Below are 23,448 nucleotides of genomic sequence, written 5' to 3'. Positions count from 1 at the left end.
ATAATAAAAAATAAAACATAATAAAATACAATTCTCACGACGTTTCGGCCACAACGCAAGCAGCCGTCCTCAGGTGAAGAACAGGTCTGTCGGAAAGACAGCGTCTGAATAAGCACCACCAAGCTTGGCAGTGTATATTTAAGCTGGGTTGGAGGGGGAAGGGCGCCTTGACAAAGGAATTTGCATATCAAGAGGAATTCTGCATATTTATGGAAAATGCAGATATGGGATTAGTCACTACTTGTGGAATGCGTAGGAGGTGGGGGGGGGGGGGGGTTACTCTCCAATAAGCTGAGCTACTAACAGTAAGTCATATTATTGGAGAGTATATTTAGTATATTGATGATACTGAGGTAGTTTATATTTTAGTTGTTTACGTGGTGGTTTAGCTGCTGCAGCTCCTTACTATTAAAATTCCTTCCCTTTATTACTGCTAACCCTCCTCCCTCCCTTTTATGCTGCTAATCCTACATAACACACGGGCATAATATGACTTTGAAAGCCCCCCCACCTCCTACGCATTCCACAAGTAGTGACTAATCCCATATCTGCATTTGCCATAAATATGCAGAATTCCTCTTGATATGCAAATTCCTTTGTCAAGGCGCCCTTCCCCCTCCAACCCAGCTTAAATATACACTGCCAAGCTTGGTGGTGCTTATTCAGACGCTGTCTTTCCGACAGACCTGTTCTTCACCTGAGGACGGCTGCTTACGTTGTGGCCGAAACGTCGTGAGAATTGTATTTTATTATGTTTTATTATTTTATTATTTCCCTTCTACGTGACTTTACCGAAAGAACCAAGAAGATGAATCCCTGCAGTCACGAAAGCTTTAAATCTAATTAAAAATCAGCTGCGGTGACTTTAGTTTGAGCTACTCCGCCTTGGAACGTGTTTCGATTTTAAGCGCGTAATCAAATGAAGACGATTACTTGTGTTGCGATCGAAACATCGTGATATTTTTATTATTATATCTACGTGGCTTTATCGAAAGACCCAAAGAATATTAATTCCTGCAGTCACGAAAGCTTTAAGTAAAGATTTGTGCAAATTAATTGCGCTAATAAAGGGCAATGTGATGAGCAGTGCATTCTTTAATTGGAAAAAAACTAACCACAATCGTCAATTACACTTTGGCTTTCAAATAGCCTTTCACAGCACACAGAGAGGTGGAGTAGACACGAGTTGGAGACACTACGTGATATACCATGGGGCCTCGAACTGCATAAAATAATAAACATTATTTTAAAAATTTCTGATTAACAGGTTTTTCATAGTTCACTTAGCGATGGCTTCCTGGGTTCACTGTGAGTGATGTAATCCACCAAGTGGATTGTCTAAAAAGTGTTCATTACGATTGTATTCTTCTCGGGCCCCATGGTATATAACGTGGTGTCTGCTACTCGTGTCAACTCCACCTCTCTGGCATGTGCTGCGAAGAAGGGCCATTGCCCAAAACGTCGTCTATTGTCTACTTTGTCTCTTGGAGGCCACAGTGTTGTTGAGTTTGTGATGTGTACTTGTGCACCGCTGTGAATGCAGTATCACCAAATAATAGTTCTTATTAATTTATTGGACATTTTAGGAAGAATAACTGTTTTATTGTTGTTGCTTTTAGCACACTTTGTACGCCAGTGATTGTAAAACTATGACATGAGAATTAATTATGGCAAGAAAGAAAATTGAGCGAATCATTACGTTTTTATTGCTCAGTGATCTGTTTTATAGTTCATGTCCGCTTCTGTGCCATTTTGGCAAAAGCCTAAAATGTGCTGTGCATCTACGCGTACATTTAGAGAATACTCACACAGCTGTGTCTTGCACGCTGAAGTCATTTCTCCCGCAGTCTCACTTGAGGAGACAACACAGAGCCTCTTCCAGAGCCCCGATCTTCATGACAAACCTGCACCTCGCTGATGTTCACAAAGTCTAGAGTGCACGCCCTGGCAACCCGGCTATGTTGATAAAAACAGGGAGGTGATCTGCACTGCATTCCTCGCTTTGCTTTGCTTTTCCTATGAGCTCTTAGCTGTGATCCTTGGCAGTAATTATCAGTTATGTGACTTTAACAGTTTCCCATTTCCACGTGCTCACTTTGGAGTTCATCACTGCTGTTTAGAGGCTATGGTGTAGTGAGTTGCCATTTGACGGAGACATATGTTGTTAGCACTGCAGTGTACATGTAGTCATTAACTTTTAAAAACAAAGCAACGTGAGTATCTGGATGTAATTGTAGGTGAGTGTATGAATGTGGTTACAGGTGAGAGTGTGGATGTGGTTACAGGTGAGAGTGTGGATGTGGTTACAGGTGAGAGTGTGGATGTGGTTACAGGTGAGAGTGTGAATGTGGTTACAGGTGAGAGTGTGGATGTGGCTACAGGTGAGTGTATGAATGTGGTTACAGGTGAGAGTGTGGATGTGGTTACAGGTGAGTGTGTGGATGTGGTTACAGGTGAGAGTGTGAATGTGGTTACAGGTGAGAGTGTGGATGTGGCTACAGGTGAGAGTGTGGATGTGGTTACAGGTGAGTGTGTGGATGTGGATACAGGTGAGAGTGTGGATGTGGTTACAGGTGAGTGTGTGGATGTGGTTACAGGTGAGAGTGAATGTGGCTACAGGTGAGAGTGTGGATGTGGTTACAGGTGAGAGTGTGGATGTGGCTACAGGTGAGAGTGGATGTGGCTACAGGTGAGAGTGTGGATGTGGTTACAGGTGAGAGTGTGAATGTGGTTACAGGTGAGAGTGTGAATGTGGTTACAGGTGAGTGTGTGGATGTGGTTACAGGTGAGAGTGTGGATGTGGTTACAGGTGAGAGTGTGGATGTGGCTACAGGTGAGAGTGTGGATGTGGTTACAGGTGAGTGTGTGGATGTGGTTACAGGTGAGAGTGAATGTGGCTACAGGTGAGAGTGTGGATGTGGTTACAGGTGAGAGTGTGAATGTGGTTACAGGTGAGAGTGAATGTGGCTACAGGTGAGAGTGTGGATGTGGTTACAGGTGAGAGTGTGGATGTGGCTACAGGTGAGAGTGGATGTGGCTACAGGTGAGAGTGTGGATGTGGTTACAGGTGAGAGTGTGAATGTGGTTACAGGTGAGTGTGTGGATGTGGTTACAGGTGAGAGTGTGGATGTGGTTACAGGTGAGAGTGTGGATGTGGCTACAGGTGAGAGTGTGGATGTGGTTACAGGTGAGTGTGTGGATGTGGTTACAGGTGAGAGTGAATGTGGCTACAGGTGAGAGTGTGGATGTGGTTACAGGTGAGAGTGTGAATGTGGTTACAGGTGAGAGTGTGGATGTGGTTACAGGTGAGAGTGGATGTGGCTACAGGTGAGAGTGAATGTGGCTACAGGTGAGAGTGTGGATGTGGTTACAGGTGAGTGTGTGGATGTGGCTACAGGTGAGAGTGTGAATGTGGTTACAGGTGAGAGTGAATGTGGCTACAGGTGAGAGTGTGAATGTGGTTACAGGTGAGAGTGAATGTGGCTACAGGTGAGAGTGTGAATGTGGTTACAGGTGAGTGTGTGGATGTGGTTACAGGTGAGTGTGTGATGGCCATCTGGCCAAGTGTTGGCACTCACGCAAATCTTCGCCATTTCTCGTGAGTCCCGTTGACTTCACAAGAATCCTCTGCATTCCGCCACACGTGGACTAATAGGGGCTATGGGGCACAAAGGAACAACGTTAAATCTTGACTTAAAGCTTTCGTAACTGCGGGAATTTAGATTATTTGGGTCTTTCGGTAAAGTCATGTAGATAGGTTCAAAAAAAAGAAAATGAACAAAAAACAACGACGTTTCGATCGCAACACAAGCGACCGTCATCAGGTGGAAGCAAGGGGGGAAGCCACTCAAGGCAAGCTGTGTACAAGGTTTAAAATGGGCGTAGCCCTAGCGTCCTGGTAAACAAGCCGGGATGGTTATGCTAATAGGGTAGACGCATGAAATTAACAACTTGTGGTATGCCCAATGCAGGGACGACACTGCAGGAACTGGAATTTCTTGTCCCATATTTAGTCAAATAAAACTAACATCGGAAGGTGACAAGGTGGCAACATCACAGCTAGTTATGACTTAAACTGGTTGATAATGTCCTTCCAATGATTGCTGAGTTTGTACACATCCTCTCGGTTGAAATTGTGTCGTTCATGCTAAAGATTCGTTCATGAAGCCATCCATATATACAGACGCAGACGTGACCTTACCGAAGACCCAAAGGATATTAATTCCCACAGTCACGAAAGCTTCAAGTCAAGATTAAACCGCCTCTACGGGGAGGGCTTTCACATCACTATAACATCTTTTAACAAACTTCGAGACAGGAAGTCTCATCTGATTGAGTCACTCACATTTCTGAAGAGATATCGCGACACTAAGCTAATACTGATCTCCTTTACACTGACATCTGCTGCTGTCACATCTCCTAATGCTAAACGAATCTTGTTCAGGGCAGGCTTGCCCCTGATCTCAGAGAAAATTAGATTACTCCCAATTGAACGATATCATGTGGACAAGACACTCATGAAATCACACTTAACATTGACAGAAAAAAATGTCTACATCTGTTTGGGAACATGTAGATAACATGACAGCCATGTCAGGTAAATTTAAAGATAACCTGATTTCTAAGTTCAACCTCCTTTCCAAGAAGAAGCCAGATCCACACGTTAAAAAGTTAGACGTTGACAAGGTTGTTATTAATCTGAGTAATAGTCCAATTTCAGACGGCCTAAAATCGGTTCTGGATAAAGGGTTGAACTTTGCAGTCACCCTAAACACATCCCAGTGGATGATATCATTGCCCAGGTCGATGTAGCCCTTAAGGGCTTGGGACACATCGCTGCAGACGTGGCAATATTGGAAATCGCTGCAATCCTCAAAAACGCTAAGACACCAATCAGCAACATCAGTAAGGATGAACGTTTTGAGCTGTCTCAATAAAAAAAAGAGGGATGATATCATCATCCTCTCAGCCGACAAGGGCAATGCCACGGTCATCATGGACAAAACCGCATACAATAACAAAATTCAGGACCTACTTAATGATGGCAGCTATACAATAATTAAAAGATATCCCACCAACAGCCTCATTACAAAAACCAGCAGTATCATCACTGATTCGGCTTCATTAATTGAACAAACCATGCGGTTTTCCTTAAAACCCTCTGCTGCTAGACCACCAAGATTGTATGGCTTACCAAAAATCCATAAAGAAGGGACACCCCTTTGTCTCCACCATTGGCTCACCCACCTACAAACTGCCCATTATCTGTCTAAGACCTTGCAGCCATTCACTGGTAAAACCACCTCTTCTGTTCTTAACTCAGCTCACCTGGTATCGTCAATTAAAGACATCTCACTGTCTTCAGGTGATTTGCTCGTGAGTTTCGACGTAGTTTCTTTGTTCACCAAAGTTATTGTGCCCGACACCATTGCAATCATTGAAGATTTGGTCCAACAAGGATTGAATGCTGATGTACCAGCCCTTGTGAGACACTGCCTCACCAACACTTACTTCACTTGGAATGGAACATTCTACAAACAAGTTGAAGGCACCCAAATGGGTTCTCCCTTATCTCCAGTTGTAGCCAATGTTTTCATGGAGAAATTTGAGATGCACACCATCCAGGCATCCACTCTACGTCTGTCCTTGTGGAAGAGGTACGTAGATGACACGTTCGTCATCTGGCCACATGGTCTACCAGCTCTGAACCAATTCCTCAACCACATCAATTCCATACACCCAGCCATCAAATTCACCATGGAGGTGGAAAAGGATGGCAAGCTACCATACTTGGATGTTCTAATCGAAAAGAGACCAGATGGCTCAATGGGACACTCTGTCTACAGGAAAGCAACCCATACTGATGCCTACCTAAAACCTGACTCCCACCACCATCCATCCCAGAAGAATTCCCTCATCAAAACTCTACACCATAGAGCTCGATGTATCTCCGACCATCACCACCTAGCCAGTGAACTGAAATGCGTGCCCCAAACTCTCAAGATGAATGGATATTCGGGCGACACAATCCGTAAAGCTGTCACCCCAACCTTTGGGACGGAGCCATCTGAGGACCCAATCAAAACCATCACCATTCCATGCATAGCAGGGGTCACCAAAAAGATTTCCAAAATCATGAGCAAACAAGATCCAGGTTCGATTTAACACGGTGCATAAAATTCGTGATCTGATCCCATTTGTGAAGGATAAGATCCCTGACATGCAATACCCCGGCAGTAGTTACATTGGGGAAACTAAGCGACATGTCTCGGACCGTGTTCATGAACATAAGGCAGATTTTAAACACGGGAGGACTAACACCTCAGCCGTGGCTGATCATTGTTCTAATGCGGTGTAATGCGGTGTAATGCGGTGTAATGCGGTGTAATGCGGTTGGCTCCCACGAAATTGATTTCTCGAAGACGAAGGTACTTTGCAAGCCCACTGGCTTTAAACAAAAATTCGTTCGTGAAGCCATCCAGATATAAGTCATAACTGGCTGTGATGTTTCCATCTTGTCACCTTCCGATGTTTGCTTTATTTTACTAAAGATGGGATGAGCCATTCCATGTCCTGCAGTGTCGCCCCTGCATTGGGCATACCACAAGTTGTTAATTCCATGCGTCTACCCTATTAGCATAACCATCTCCGCTTGTTTACCAGGACGCTTGGGCTACGCCCATTTTAAACCTTGTACACAGCTTGCCTTTAGTGGCTTCCCCTCTTGCTTCCACCTGATGATGGTCGCTTGTGTTGCGATCGAAACGTCGTTATTTTTTGTTCTTTTTTTTTACCTATCTACGTGAGTTTTCCGAACGACGCAAAGAATAGGGACAAAGTTGTCCACATGATGAATACAGCATTTATATTTAAATTATTATTTTACTGTAATAAAATCTGCATGAAACCTGAGTTTAAGAGCAGAGCTAATGTGTATCCCCTTCAGCAAGAAAATGCACCTTTGAAAAAATATAAATGATGGGTTTAGTGGAGCGTAAATCAATGAGAGTAAGCCTCCTTGTCACCATAACGTGACATCGAGAGGCCTGTGAATGGTGCCCATTGTCGGGCACGTTTTTGGAGAGGGTGTGAACATTTTTGCAGCCACCATGATGCATAGCCCACCGCATTGCAGCCTTGGGTTTCATTTATAATCTGTGAAGAAACGGAAAATGTAATCCAACCCAGAGTGAGGCTCTTTCACTCATTTGTGTCGCATTGTTATAGAACGGAGCATCACAGTCTCCGTGGCTAGCCGTAAACAGCTTAAAGGGCAGCCACTAACTGGGGCTCGCGATCGCGACGGGAGCCATCTTTCACGCCGGGGTCGAGCGGACGGACGAGCCCTCCTCATTATCACCGTGATGTCTGTATGTGTGTGTGTATGTATGCCTGTGTGTACGTTGAACTTCTTTCGCACCGTACGTAGCCAACCGTGCTAATCGGAGGTGATGCGAGCGAGCGCACGTGCATGGCCATGTCGAGCGATGCTGGGTGTTGGTGGCACGCACCTATCGCGTGACTTTAGCCCGTTTGGGGTTGATGGCATCATTCCATGATGGGAACTCCGCGACTCTAATAATGCACCGGTTTCGTCCTTTTAACCCTCTGCTTGTTAAGAGGGGGCAGTGTTGTAACCGGTGAAGCATTTCGATTTTACGATGCAACTGAAAGGCCGATTGATATGACAAGTCAATCTCTCCTGGGATATAATTCCTAGCCCTTCAGTTCGTGTCCATGTGTGCGTGCGCATGTGTGTGTGTCTTTGATGGGGGAGTGGTGGCACAGCGGTTTGTACAACTGCTTTGAGCCTGATGGCCAGAGTTTGATTCCCTGCAAAGCTTCATTTTTTGGTATCATAGCATATACATGCATAGCACATACATGCATAGCACGTACATGCATAGCACATACGTGCTACGTATGTGCAATGAGGAAGGGCCATTTCCCAAAACATCACCTTTTATTTATTTATTCCTTTTAAGGTCGGTGTTATTGACCAATAAGAAGCTTGTTTTGTTATTATCTTACTGTCTATATGGGTATCTGTCTGCACAGAGATCGAATGTCAAACTCTGGACAGTCATTCGTCTTCGTATAGCTCTTGTTGATGTAGAATAACGCCTGTGATGTTACATAGAGGCGGTCGAACCAACTGATTTTGTCGGGAGTAGTGGAGTGGTGAATCATCGCTGTGATGATGTCTCCTCCTTCGTATTTGTGGATCGGGCATTGAGTCGTGATGTGTTCCGTGGTCTGGGAGACCACAGTCTCGGCACACCGGAGAGAATTTAATTTCCTATTTGTGCATAAAGTATCTGCATCTGCTGCCATGGTTTGTCATTAATGTAAACTAAAATACATGTTACATGTTTGTTAGTGTCAGTAATTTAAATAACAATTTGATGCTTTTAAATAAAATGACAAATCATGACCCATAATTCCATTAGAGATGATGATAACTTAAAGGAATTCGATTTTTTTAAGTACAAATGAAGAGGTTCTTATTCGTGAAAGTAAACCCATCCGCCGCTTACAGATGGTGTTTTGATTTGCCTCCCTTGAACGCAGCCGCACCTAAGGGTGAGGGCCCAAGGTAGAATCTCTTATCCGGGGATCAGTGCCACCAAATTTACTCTGTTTTTGATAAGTTTGGCTTTCCAAGGGTACGGGTTCAAATTCCACAGACAAACACTCACCCGCTTGGGAGTCAAGGGGTTTGATGTGAGCCGTTGCCTCTGTATTTGGTCAAACATCTCGTGGCGGCACAGAGGCTTGCAAGGCAGCGTGCGTGTCACCACACCGAAATTATTTTCTTCAAACGCCAGCTACGGCCTCTGCTGCTGCCGCCTTGAGCTGGGTGCTCGGAGCGCGCCGCTCACAAGAGGGCCACCCTGCTGTGCCGCCCGGCCTGCTCGCGTGACTCGCCCCGTGGTGCTTGTTTGCAAGCGGTGGCCTCTGTGGCTGTTGTCACGGTTCGATTGCTCACCTGCTTTGGGCCATTTTCTGGAAACATGTGGAAGAGCTGTGCAAGATTTCTCTAAAAATGTAATAATAGAGTCGTGGAATGCATTCTGTAATGATACCGTTAGGATTTATAATACAACCCCGTTTTGAACTCACGATGTTCCGATCGCGAGACGAGCACCCTCACCACAGCACCAGATTAATTCCCACCGGGCAGTAACAAACACATGATGTCTACGGTCAAATTATAGAATTGGCCGGCTTTGTTAACGTGTCGTCACCTTCAGCGTTTGGCTCTGATGTTCAATAGGAAGCTATGGTGTCATACCAAGTTTCAGCCGTGTATCGGCCCAACCCTTTGGCATCACGTCTGGGGTCTGGGCGGGGACCACCGTCGACTGTGGGAAAGCACGACCCCCCATAACCTCTCCGTCGAGGCTCCTGCCTTTCCCAGCCTCCGCTGGTGCACACGACAATTGGGAAGGGCCCGGTGCGCGTGGTTCGATGGCGCAAAAGTGCGTGCACTTGGCAAGGAAGCACCTTCCTTGGCTCCAAAAGGCGCATTTCGCTCATTAGCGTGGCAGTAAAGCGCTCGCTATCATTTCTACATTACGTTGTTGAAGTGAGAATAAATTCACTAGCACGATGGTTTGTGCTGTGAGTTCATGCGATAATGATCTGCTACTAAACAAACACATTACAACAATGTTTGTATTCTGAATGCCACCTGTACTTACTTGCTGTGGCTGCTCTGAGCCAGTGATGGAAATTTCAAATTGTTATGGTAGAGACCTCTCTACCCATGGAGAGTTCACTGTTTTTGGATTAATGGAAAATGCAGCCCTAAAACACAAAACGCGCTTATCTATTAGATACGTACCTAGGAGCTGTGTTCTGGGCTGTCCTACATTACGTTGAAGCTCTGTTAATGATAAAAAGCCTTCAAAATTACTTTATTGAGCTATGTGGCGAGAGCACTGCAGTGGCTTTGCATTCAAGAATATGACGGTGGAGCCACAGTGTTGTTACTGGACCAGTGCCTTGGCTGGCACCTTGAATCGTTTTTTGTCACACTATTAAAGCTTCACACTCATGTCAGACAGTTGGGGATACACAACATGGGTTTATAGTACCTATATATTTGGTTTTTAAGCTGTTTCTTCCTTTAAAGCAACCACCATTGATCTTCTGCATCATCGTTTTGATGGATCTCATTCACTGTTTCTGATGGATATTATCTGACAAATTTACACGAGGGTATTCATATGCCACAGATATGAATTTGCATTTAATAATATTTTAACAATATCCTTAACATGGTGCTTCATTTGATGTGTGCTGTGTGTGGGGCTATTAAACACGTTTGCATGTATCTTCGTTTGCTGTATTTCACCCTATCGAAGTCACAACTGACAATAGCTTTAAAGGCACGAAGGTTAATACGTCTGGAGCATTGATATTAAGTCGGGGAAGGTGTTTTCCTTCGGCATGCGAGGGTAAATAAGTCAAGCATGGTTATTTTTGCTATGCATTGTTTAATTACCGACAGGCAATTTCTCAAATTGGTAACAGCAGCAGCATGGCCACGTTTGACCTGATTATTTTACGACTCTAGTTCATGCGTCGCTGACATTTTGAAATGTAATACCCGCAATGCGACTCAGAAGATCACTTGGTGCTTTTACATTTTAATGTTACTCATTTTTCACGAAATCCTTTTCAGTTAAAAACAAAAATATAACTTTAGCCTCACGATAAACTGAGCATAAAGCGAAGCCTTCATAAAGCTTCACTATTCCTCTCGAGGAGCTTGACTGGATACAAAAACAACCCTGCCTTCTGTGCGCAAAGCCTTTTTGTTATGTTTCTGTTTTCGTAGAATCTCAAACGAACGATAGGGAAGAAAGGGTGAGATTACTGTCTATGGCGCAGAATGAAAACGGGATTTGGAGCGGCATAAAAGAGGGATTGGAGGATGCGGAGAGGCTGCGTGTGATCGTTATTAATGAGGAGCCTAGAGAGGCCAGACGCGGGCACGAGGGCACCCAGACGGGGCCACCCGCTGCCGCTGCCGCCCCTGTCAGACGTCCAGCTTGAAGCCAGACAAGAAGGGCTCACTCCGGCCTGGACAGCGTGTTGTGTGGTCGGGCCGGACAGCGCGGGGTGCTGATCCCAAAGGCCCGGTGGACACGCATGCCACGCGGTGTTTGCGTCGGTCATAAACCGGGTTTAAGTTCGCTGTGAGGAAGTTTAAAAGTTTAATGTATTGTTAAAGGTGGGGTTTACACGATTATGGCTGTTTCTGGAAACTGTGAAGTCAGTAGTTTACTACCAGTTAAATATCTGGAGTCCAATAAATGTTCATTTGTGTTGGTTTTCAGCAACGATGGTAGTCCTATGGAGACTCACCCCAATGCTCATGCGAGCAGGAAATCACTTAGACTTTTTTTTTACTTGATTGCATGTAATCTTGTTTATATAACAGCTTAAAGCGGCATTTTGGACATCAAATGCAAATCCTTCAACCACTGTCATTGTCGGAAATTTCAAATTGTATCGAGCTTAGTTCTAGGGGTCATGGGACTGACAAGGTCAGTTGAATCGACATCTTTGTTCGCACTTCCAGATGTGCGCTGCTCCCTGGTGGCTTGAGGGAGTGCGGCCGCCCGTGTTGGAGGACGCGCACCGATGTGTCTCCCGAACCCGCCGTGAACCCACCTCGTGGGGCCGCGCACGGCCACAGAGGCAGTCGGGGTGTTTTACTCACAGTCAGGAGGTCCTAAGTTCAAATGCCACTCGGGAGTAAACTCTGCCCATCTTCCATCCGCGATTGATACAAATGAGTGCGACTTGCTGGGATGTCGACAGCAACTGGCTCAGGTCTGGCCATGGAGATGAGTACCACTCGGTGCTCGTCTGAGCCTAGAGGCACCTTGAAGTGATGTTATTATCATTGTTGTTGTAGGCAGTACTCATCATCATCAGTCTCCTCTTGTAACAGTCCAGCAAGCTCCTTCTCCACGGTGGATGTCTTCTCGTACTCGTTTACCTCCCTTGGCTGCCACTGCATCTTTAGTCTCCACCACCGGCCCCATCCCCTGGCGCGATGCGTCTTACTCAGGCCCACTTACTCTTTTTGAGTCACATTTATGATGGAGAGGTGCATGCCCAGAGTGGCATTGAGAGGCAGAGAGAGGAACGCATGAATCAGAGCAAATGCATGTCAACTATGTATCCTTGGCAAAATAGATTTAAAGGTATGACCATCAATGTTTTGCTATGTTTTATAGCAAGAACTTTCATTATGTAATTATTTTTAACCACAAAGAGTATCCCCTTGAAATAATTATATTATGTCCACACACGCGGCGCAGGTGCACATAGCTGAAGTGTTTAAATGCAGAGAAATGCAGCTTGGATTGAAAGGGGCTTGTGAACGTGCCCACTCTCAAGAGGGAATGACGCTTTATTTTAATGCAGCGTCTCGGGAGACGTCCGAACAGCAGTATTGCCATGGTTACAGTTCCAACAGCAATGTTTCTGTGGTTACAATCCAGCAACACCGTCCACCCGTCACACTCACAGCCCTCGCATGCAGCCAAATTGAACACGATACTCACAAGCACCAGGCAGGCCCGTGAGGATCAAAGGGTTAATCAAATTAGTCTTTATCACTGCCAGTGCACTGCCTTTTTATAAATACATTTCTTAACAGCTGGTCTATGGTGGAGGGGGAAAGATTACGGTTGTTATTCTTCCTTCAGCAAGTGTCCAAGATGTGGGTTGTAACGCAGCCAAACTTGCAATTAAAAGGCATCCTTAAAAATGTGTAACCCTAAAATTAACACTTCGAGAGCGTGTGCCTGGTCTTCATCTCATAGACTCCACAACCATAATTTTCTGTGCAATGTGACTCAGTCAGTACTTGATTTATTTGGTTATTAGAACTTTACTCTCCACTCCTAAATAGTCACGGCTTATACCGGCCCATTTTAAAGTAGCATTTACAAACACACATACACATTTTCTACAGCAGCCAACACAATTGCAATGCACATATGTACTAAATAGATGGTTTTTACAACTTGTGTTTTAAGGAAGCTGTAAATCACACTGTTGCCTTTAAACAATATTGTTTCTCAGTCTCGCAGAGTATTTTCATGGCGCCCATTTGGTTGTTTTGTTTACTGGCTTTGATTTGCATGTTTATCTAAACACATTTACCTGGTTCCACATTCGTGCATTTCCCAACTATGTTTTGTCCAGGTCTCCCTTGCCAAAGAGACGTGTTCTCAGTGGTGTGTACCCACCGTTCTATACAATGATGTTGTGGTGATGATGATGATGATACTGTTACTCAGCACTCTATAGTGTATGCTTGGGTCTTTCGGTGGAGACCCAAGAATATGAATTCCTGCAGTCACGAAAGCTTCAAGTCAACATTTACTGTATAGTGAAATAATTTAAATTAGGTGGCAAATCTTAGTGTATTGATGTTTACCGTTACATGGTCCTCACGCACACATTAACAACAGCGTTGCATCTCGTTAAACATTCTAGGCAGTTATCACATCAGAAGTATTGGAGCCTTAACCTGAAGGTGCAACACTTTAATCACAATAACCTGGATGCCTTTCCTCGCTCCCATCTCCCCGGCCAGATGCGGGGTGCTGATAGCAGCCACTTGTGTGTCTCGGCCTGGTACTTAGACCCCTGCCTGTTGTGCTTGGCCTCTGCTCGGAGCGCACATTGCGATGGCTGGAGATACACAAAGTGTGCGCCTGGCTGGCTGTGGCCCGACCCGCGGCTCTCGCGCGACATTCGGCTGTTACTTCAGTGACGCCGTCACAGTGGGGTTCATCACAGTGGGGTTCATCACAGTGGGGTTCATCACAGTGGGGTTCATCACAGTGGGGTTCATCACAGGCGCATTCCCTCAATGTGACATCTCCACGCGCTTCTACTTCAAGCGACCCACCGCCGCCTGTGTCCTGCGTGAACGCGCCGTGGCCAGCTTGCTCGGTAAATCGGCGAGTTGGGTGAATGCAGCGTCAACCAACGCATCGAGGGCTTAATAGACAATTGGGTTAAATATGGAATATATGTCCGTATGAATACGTGTGGCTCAGCGGTAGAGTGAACGGCTCGCAATGTAAAGGTTGCAAGTTCAAATCTTCTTTGGGGTCGGTTGACTCAGACCATCATCCCGCTGGGGTCAGTAAATTAAGTACCAGTTTTTGGTAAAGTTAACAGTGGTTGTCATACTCTTTTCTTTCAGTAAAGCCACGTGACTTTACCGAGAGAACCAAAGAGTATGCATCCCTGCAGTCGTGAAAGCTTCGAGTCAAGAGTGGTTGTCCTGTGGAGAGACTTGCCCCCACCATAGGGTTGTGGAATTTCCATCACTGGCTCAGGGTTGTCAACTAGAGTTGAGCACCGCCTCAATGCTCATTTATGCAGGCAATGACTTTGACTCTGTTATTTTCTACGTTTATACATGTCCCTTAAAACGAAGCCTTTATCTTTAAGGGTTGTAAATCAGGTGAAATATTTTATGGACCAATTCATGGACTTTTGTGTAGGCATCGTGCACGTATTTTTGTTGTATTATGAAAACAAAGAGATGTCGTATCATCTCGATATTGTGTAGGTATAATGTAAATATCGTATATGTTAAATGTAGATATCGTGTATGTATAATGTAGATATCGTGTATGTATAATGTACGTATCATCTAAGTATAATGTAGATATCGTGTATGTATAATGTAGGTATTGTATATGTTAAATGTAGATATCGTGCATGTCTTGAGATGCAGTCACAGACATGATTTCAATCCGGCTCTTTATGATTTTATTCCGTTACTGCAAGCGATGCTTTCTTGATTCAACTTACTACTTCACCCGTGAAAAGTAAATGTGCACGACATACCCTGACCTACGCGCTACCCATGAGGTGACATCTGTTTCTCACGTGAAGAACACAGCAATCGAGCTATAATTTTTAATTGTTATAAAATGTCCCATGGTGATCAGTGGAAATGAGTGCTTGTGTTTTGTCTGTGTCTAACACTACATAAATAACCTTGATTTCAGCCGCTGAGAGCCCATTGAGATACACATCACAGTTTCCAGCACTTCACAAGTGGCGGTACTATAGCCGTAGAATGTTGTTTCAATAATGTATTTATTTTCATATTAACGCGGTCTCACTCAAAAATTCTCTATTAAGGATGATATTGGTCACGAAAGCCTACGCGTTAAACTTGTTCAAAGAGGTCGATTGGTTCATTTTGTTTTCTCTTTACTCCCTGATACCATCATATTCCAAATGAAACATTGTTTGCCAGGGACAAGGGAGGACAAAATTGAACTTGCAAACTCTGAGCAACCAAGTGCATGGTGCCTTGTGGAGAAGTGGTCGTTTGAGTGTTGACGAGTACCCCGTGGGGCTTGTCAAGATGTCAATTCGGTGTGAAGCCATGGGCCTCGACTCGTGCCACCGTTTGTGAGAGTGGAGGGCACTTGGACTAGGTGGCAAGAGGTGCAGCTGAGGACCCACCCGAGGCTAGCGTGGGTGGTGGCAGCAGCACCAGGACGTGAGGGCATCGCGGACGTAGTTTGAAGATGGTCAGACGTCTGGGGACGTTGGGTTTGGCGTGTGCTTGGAGGGTGGTGTCATGTACCATTGATCGCTGGTTAGTCATTAGCAGCGGTTACTCAAAGTGAAGGGCTCAGGGCAAATAGATCTAAGTCAGAGGGAGCAGCTCTGTGATTCACTTATAAAAAAACTTAGAACAAGTTCTCAGTAAAAAAAAATGGAAATGGATTGTGAAGAAAAGCATTCAGCAAAGAAAATAAAGCATGGTCTGTATTGGCATGTGTTTATTGTCATGTGGGGGTTTTTTATATTTTTTTTTGTCATTTCATGTTTATCTTCATAATGTAAATATTTCTGCTTTTCCCATTGCTAGAGTTTGTCAGACTTTTCAAGCCAAAATGTAGTTTCATTGGGAGCCTTGCAAGTATGTTCCATTGGGGTTGATAAGTCTATGTCAATAAATAAACTTCGTGTAAGTGTACAATTATACACTTTTGTAATGAGGTACTGAACATTTAGATCGGCTGATTAATTATGAGTTATAAAAGAACAAACGTTAAAACATTTGAAAATACTGGACACAAGCTGTAAAGTGTGTTTGAGCTAAAACATGGCTTCTGTTTAGACAATTATGAGGCATTATACAAGGCTGAATTTCAATACTTTTTGAGCCGATGGAAATACAGCTCTATTCCCACAGCACACTGGAAATGACAAGAAGGTATTTTCTCAACAAAGTGCGCAATGACCCACAGCGCTTGCTACAAAAAGCGCCCCAGTTATGTTCATGCTTCTGTCGAGATCCATGCCAACCACACGGCAATCACATTGGCAACTGCTTTGAAATGTAATTACAGAAACCCAACAGTGGAACTGAAATCGCTTCAGGCACTGGCAGTGAATGTCGGGTTTAGACGGTTCAGTGGTAAGCACTTGCCACTGCATGCCACCTGCTGAAGAGCACGCTCCCGCACCGCCGGCCAGTGAAGTGTAACTTTTCTTGCTCGTTTCCATTTCATTGGGGGGCAGGCGTTTAAAATGTCAGCTATTTAAGCTTCAAAACACAGTATACATTGAGTAAAACGCCCAAATACTCTGCACAGTATATACGAGTGCTAAAATGACAATTTGGCTCTTCTTATTTATGTTAGCGGCTCTGAGCAAGTGGCTGCAATTCCACAATAGTATGTCGAGGGCCAGTCTATCCATGGGACAGCCACTTTCAACTTCCAGTCGATTTTTGTAGCCTTTGTGGCTCTGGTTTTTGTTGTTGAACATGTAGGCTGACAAGGAACATGAAACAAAAGCTGAAAAGCGCACACAATGGCGTGGAAAGATACAAGCTGGGAATTGCACTTAGAGACAGAAACAGGAACACTTGGATCAGAGAACAAACAGCGACTAAACATTGCATTTACTCCGAAGAAAAGTAATTGGGTTTGGACCAAACAAGTCTCTAGAAGGGATACGAGCCACTGGATGGATGGCTGGTGTTGATCCTTTATTTAACCAGAATATAAAGTTATAGGCCTAATGAGACACGAAAAGCTTTCCCTCTGTTGCAAGGGTGACCCACGCCCAAGAGGACAGCCACTGCGAGGATGGAGCGGTGCGATCATCTCCGGTGCACAAGTGATCCTGTGGCATCACAGGACTGTAAAGAATGATTATGTCAGAAGGCCTTCATCCAACAGTGTATAGATAATGCCTGATGATGATGGTCATATTGCATCGGTGTAGCCTTAATGAATAGTGCATCACACTCTGCGCTGCCACGTGAGAAGGTTTAGCTGCATCTGGTGGTGTCCCTGGAGCCCGTGTGCACGCTCACCACCGGCGCATGGCCACTGCTGTCCGAATCACCTCATCTCGCTCTGTCTCCACGGGTATTAGAAGCGTGAAGTACTGCATGTACTTGCATGAGCTGATAACAAGAGCGTCTAATGACATCCCCCATCCCCGCTGGAGTTGTGGTACAATTTACGACACTGTAAACACAGCGAGGGGCTGTCACCTTTTCTGTGAGCTTCAGTGCATTACGTTCAGCAGCATCTTGCACACCGTGTGTAAATAAGTTGTGTACAGTAGTTATGTTTCCATCCTTTTTTAGGTCCCTTATTATTCGAGCTGGTTTAGCCTCATTGATGGGCATGCGTCCAATTGGACTCTGTAGGAAAAAAACACACTGCCCAGGCCATAGTCCAGAAGACCCTGGCATTGAGTGATGATTCATTATGGGCACACTCTCACATATTGTCTATGTGCTGTATTGAAGAGTATCTGTACTTGATCTGCAACACTATCTGTGTGGTCATAACGGTGGTTCACAAAAATATTAATATTTCAAATGAAAAATAAGTGCCCCGTTGCTCTTTAAAATCACACGCAATATTTTACAATGCACGAGACTATCAACATATATGACTGTGTGAGCTAACTACAATTCTCTTTGGAACACAAGCATATAAAATATAACGATTTGTTTGCTGAATGCTTGAAATAAAACGTTGGCTATCATTTGTTATACAGAAGAGACTTTGTTTGAAACTGAGATGACAAACAAGGGAAAATTATAAATTCCCTTTCAGATCGCTCTTTATACATTTGTCAGAATCCTATTTAAAAGAGCTCAAGCAAAACATTTGCTGTTAGCGCCGTTTCAGTATGAAGCAGATAACTTTTAAAATGGATTTGAACAGGAATGTAAATTAGGAAATAACGCAAAGTCTTGCGTTCATGTTTCTTCAGGTATTGCCGAGTGTTTAATTGCAGTCCGTGCTCAGCGCAGATGTGTGTAATAAATATGCCCTTTCATTTCTATGCCCCTGTGATTAACATGCCAAATGCTTTGGCTTCATGTAGCAATATGTTCACACGCAGCCTGTTAGTTTCGTACGGTGCGAAATAAGTTCATACATACATTCATTTGTGGGGAGTTTGTTTTCATGTGGCTCGTATGCATGGTGTCCTTTAATGCCCATCGCAAGTTGATGCTGCACTTTCGTTCCCGTGCCCTCCGCCAGGTCCCGGTGTGTGCCACTCGTTCCTTGAACCGTGAATTCGCTCTGCTCTGTGCCAGCGATTCGGTGCTGTCAGCGGTCAGAGCTCCGCGCTCGCTTGTAATGAGACAACACCATCCATAATAGAGGTTTCTTGGGTTAGATCGCCACGAAAATATATAACTGTTGTGTCGTTAAAACCCGCCACCACCCGACACAGCCAACTAGTGAGAGTTGTCACGTAAACAGAACGTGCCAATTCATCACCCGTACAGCACAACGGGTGTGTTGGAGTGCCAAGCCTACGCGTTAAACAGACAACACCATATTAACATCCCTGTCGGTGATTGACTCAGCCTCTCATCTCTCTGGGGTTGATACCATCAGTACCACTCTTCAGGGGATTCAACAGTGGTTACCTTATTCTTTGGGTCTTTCGGTGAAGCCACGTAGATAGAAAGATTATAAAAAATAAAAAATATCACGACGTTTCGATCGCAACACAAGCAATCGTCATCAGGTGAAAAACTATAGCGGGAGAGCTGCTGAGGCAGGATGTTATAAAGGTTTGAGATGGGTGTAGCCCAGGGGTAAGTGGGCGGGGCTAGAGATGTAATTTGCGTGTAAATGTAAGATCGGAGAGCTGAGCTACCTCCACTACTATGAAGCTGTGGAGGTGGCCATTGTATTGTGAGAGATTAGCATGTCAATGTAAGAGAACCACCGCAACGGTGGCTGTGTTAGTGAGACATTTAGTCTGTTAATGTAAGATTAGCATGTCAATGTAAGAGAACCACCGCAACGGTGGCTGTGTTAGTGAGACATTTAGCCTGTTAATGTAAGATTAGCATGTCAATGTAAGAGAACCAGCACAACGGTGGCTGTGTTAGTGAGACATTTAGTCTGTTAATGTAAAAACATTTAACCTGATAATGTAACTCTGAGAGTCGGAAATAACTGCTCACATCGGCAGGTAGGATGGAAACATCACAGCCAGTTATGACTTAAACTGGTTAATAACATCCTTCCAATAATTGCTCAGTTTGTACCGATATTCTCGGTTGAAATTGTGTCCGTGTTTATAAATCTGAATGGCTTCATGAACGAATCTTTGTTGATAGCCAGTGGGTTTGCAGAGTTCCTTCGTCTTGGCAAATCAATGTCGTGTGATCACAGCGTTCAAACAATGATCAGCCATGGCCGAGGTATTGGTCCTACCGTGTTTCAGATCTGCCTTGTGTTCACGAACACGGTCCGAGACATGTCGCTTAGTTTCCCCAATGTAACTACTGCCACAGACACAGCTTAGTTTGTAGACACTGGGGTATAACATGGCAGAGATCACATCCTTCACAGATGGAATCAGATCACGAATTTTATGTACTGTGTTGAATCGAACCTGCATCTTGTGTTTGCTCATGATTTTGGCAAGGTGATGGTTTTGATTGGGTCCTCAGATGTTATTTTTCGCCACGGTTGGGGTGACAGCTTTGCGGATTGTGCGGTCCGAATATCCATTCATCTTGAGGGCTTGGTGTACGTGCTCCAGTTCACTGGCGAGGTGGTAATGGTCGGAAATACAACGAGCTCTATAATGTAGAGTTTTGATGAGGGAATTCTTCTGGGTTGGATGGTGGTGGGAATCAGTTTTTAGGTAGGCATGCGTGTGGGTGGTTTTCCTGTAGGCAGAGTGTCCCATTGAGCCATCTGGTTTCTTTTCGATTAAAACATCCAAGAATGGTAACTTGCCATCCTTTTCCACCTCCATGTTGAATTTGATGGCTGGGTGTATGGAATTGATGTGGTTGAAGAATTGGCCCAGCGCTGGTAGTGGTTACCTTATAGAGAGACTGTTGTGGGAGCAAAGTAACAGTCTGTCTCAGTTATGCCTTGAGAAAAATGTTTAAGGGTGCTTTATACATTGAAATTATTAATATAAAAATGAAACCCACAATTTGTATAGATATTTATATTTCTGACTTTTTGTTAAGTTGGTTGGGTTGTAAGTAGATTTTTCTGGAAGCCTTTTTTATTGCATTGCATGTTCCAGAGGCACCTAAATTAACACTTGCTGTATTGTCACCATTGTGGGTCACAATTTGATTGAGTAATCATAACATTGTTGTTGTTGCTGCTGTGGTGAATGTAAGATCTTTAATTTCTGCAGGGTTTCCATGACACCATTACATACAAGATATAGAAATCGAATGCACTCGGTGGTCGTGCGTGTGATTCGATGCGTGTGTCATCGGTATTATCATAAATTTTCCTCACTGAATCAATGCTTTGTCACGTGCGACTGTTTAGGTGCTTTAGTAAGTTGGCGTTACATAAGTCCCGTTGCTTTGTCGTTGCGGCTCAGGTGCGCAGGCAGGAGTGCCGCGTGGGCAAGGCGAGCTGCCTGTTCGCGACCACGCCGCCCGTGTTCGTGAGTCCTCGGAGTGTCCCTCCGCCCGCCGTCCTGCACCAGCTGATCACCCTGAGCGGCGGCTGCGCCACCCACACGCTGCGCCAGGCCGGCATCTACGTCGGGAATTACCCAGTGGGCAGGAGGAGGGCGGCCCTGCAGGCCGTCAGTGAGAAGTGGCTCCTCGGTGAGTGGAGACGGCGGAACGCGACCTGTTTCCCACGTGGCTTCCCACGTGGGTCTCCGGTGGTGTAATGTTCCGAGGCAGTGGCGGTGCGTCGTCGGCACGGGTCCCGATGCCAGGAACGACTGGCACCGCCCTCTCCGTTGTCCTCCCGATTGCAGCCGGCGCCTGGGTCCCTCCTGCCTTTGGGCCCCGGCGCAGGTGCACAGCCTGCACACTCAAACGCTCCGCCACAGCTGCGGAGTTTACGTTTTGGTATTGCCGTGAACATATTACACAAAACCCTACACCATGAACATATTACACAAAACCCTACACCATGAACATATTACACAAAACCCTACACCATGAACATATTACACAAAACCCTACACCATGCACATATTACACAAAACCCTACACCATGAACATATTACACAAAACCCTACACCATGAACATATTACACAAAACCCTACACCATGAACATATTACACAAAACCCTACACCATGAACATATTACACAAAACCCTACACCATGCACATATTACACAAAACCCTACACCATGAACATATTACACAAAACCCTACACCATGAACATATTACACAAAACCCTACACCATGAACATATTACACAAAACCCTACACCATGCACATATTACACAAAACCCTACACCATGAACATATTACACAAAACCCTACACCATGAACATATTACACAAAACCCTACACCATGAACATATTACACAAAACCCTACACCATGAACATATTACACAAAACCCTACACCATGAACATATTACACAAAACCCCACACCATGCACATATTACACGAAACCCTACACCATGAACATATTACACAAAACCCTACACCATGAACATATTACACAAAACCCTACACCATGAACATATTACACAAAACCCTACACCATGAACATATTACACAAAACCCTACACCATGAACATATTACACAAAACCCTACACCATGCACATATTACACAAAACCCTACACCATGAACATATTACACAAAACCCTACACCATGAACATATTACACAAAACCCTACACCATGAACATATTACACAAAACCCTACACCATGAACATATTACACAAAACCCTACACCATGCACATATTACACAAAACCCTACACCATGAACATATTACACAAAACCCTACACCATGAACATATTACACAAAACCCTACACCATGAACATATTACACAAAACCCTACACCATGAACATATTACACAAAACCCTACACCATGAACATATTACACAAAACCCCACACCATGCACATATTACACAAAACCCTACACCATGAACATATTACACAAAACCCTACACCATGAACATATTACACAAAACCCTACACCATGAACATATTACACAAAACCCTACACCATGAACATATTACACAAAACCCTACACCATGAACATATTACACAAAACCCTACACCATGAACATATTACACAAAACCCTACACCATTAACATATTACACAAAACCCCACACCATGCACATATTACACAAAACCCTACACCATGAACATATTACACAAAACCCTACACCATGAACATATTACACAAAACCCTACACCATGAACATATTACACAAAACCCTACACCATGAACATATTACACAAAACCCTACACCATGAACATATTACACAAAACCCTACACCATGAACATATTACACAAAACCCTACACCATTAACATATTACACAAAACCCTACACCATGAACATATTACACAAAACCCTACACCATCGGGCCCGTTGCATCTCCGACCAGCACCACCTAGCCAGTGAACTGGAGCACGTACAGCAAGCCCTCAAGATGAATGGATATTCAGACCGCACAATCCGTAAAGCTGTCACCCCTACTTTGGAGAGAGAACATCTGAGGACCCAATCAGAACTATCACCATGCCATACATAGCAGGGGTTACCAAAAATATTTCCAAAATCATGAACAAACACAAGATCCAGGTTCAATTCAACACAGTACATTCGTGATCTGATCCCATCTGTGAAGGATGTGATCCCTGACATGCAATACCCCGGCGTCTACAAACTAGGCTGTGTCTGCGGCAGCAGCTACATTGGGGAAACTAAACGACATGTCTCGGACTGTGTTCGTGAACACAAGGCAGATCTGAAACACGGTAGGACCAATACCTCGGCCGTGGCTGATCATTGTTTTAACACTGTTGGCTCACACCTACATGACTTTACCGAAATAACCAAGAATATATAGTCTACATTAGTATTTTTATTTTTCTATCTACGTGACTTTACCGAACGAACCAA

The 23,448-nt window shown here is 44.5% G+C and overlaps 1 protein-coding gene across 1 annotated transcript in view; it reads left to right on the top strand.

Moving 5' to 3' along the window:
- MCPH1 (microcephalin 1) overlaps positions 1–23,448 on the top strand; it is a 113,387-nt gene that overhangs the window by 77,665 nt on the left and 12,274 nt on the right. The window contains 1 exon segment of the mRNA XM_061559680.1: positions 20,929–21,160. Within this exon segment, the coding sequence (XP_061415664.1) occupies positions 20,929–21,160 (232 nt within the window).

This window comes from Lethenteron reissneri, chromosome 26, assembly GCF_015708825.2.
Source record: "Lethenteron reissneri isolate LAM-NWPU_2019-01 chromosome 26, ASM1570882v1, whole genome shotgun sequence".
Taxonomy (NCBI): Eukaryota; Metazoa; Chordata; class Hyperoartia; order Petromyzontiformes; family Petromyzontidae; genus Lethenteron; species Lethenteron reissneri.
The sequence above is the reverse complement of the archived record's forward strand: the minus strand, read 5'-3'. Positions and strand labels throughout refer to the sequence as shown.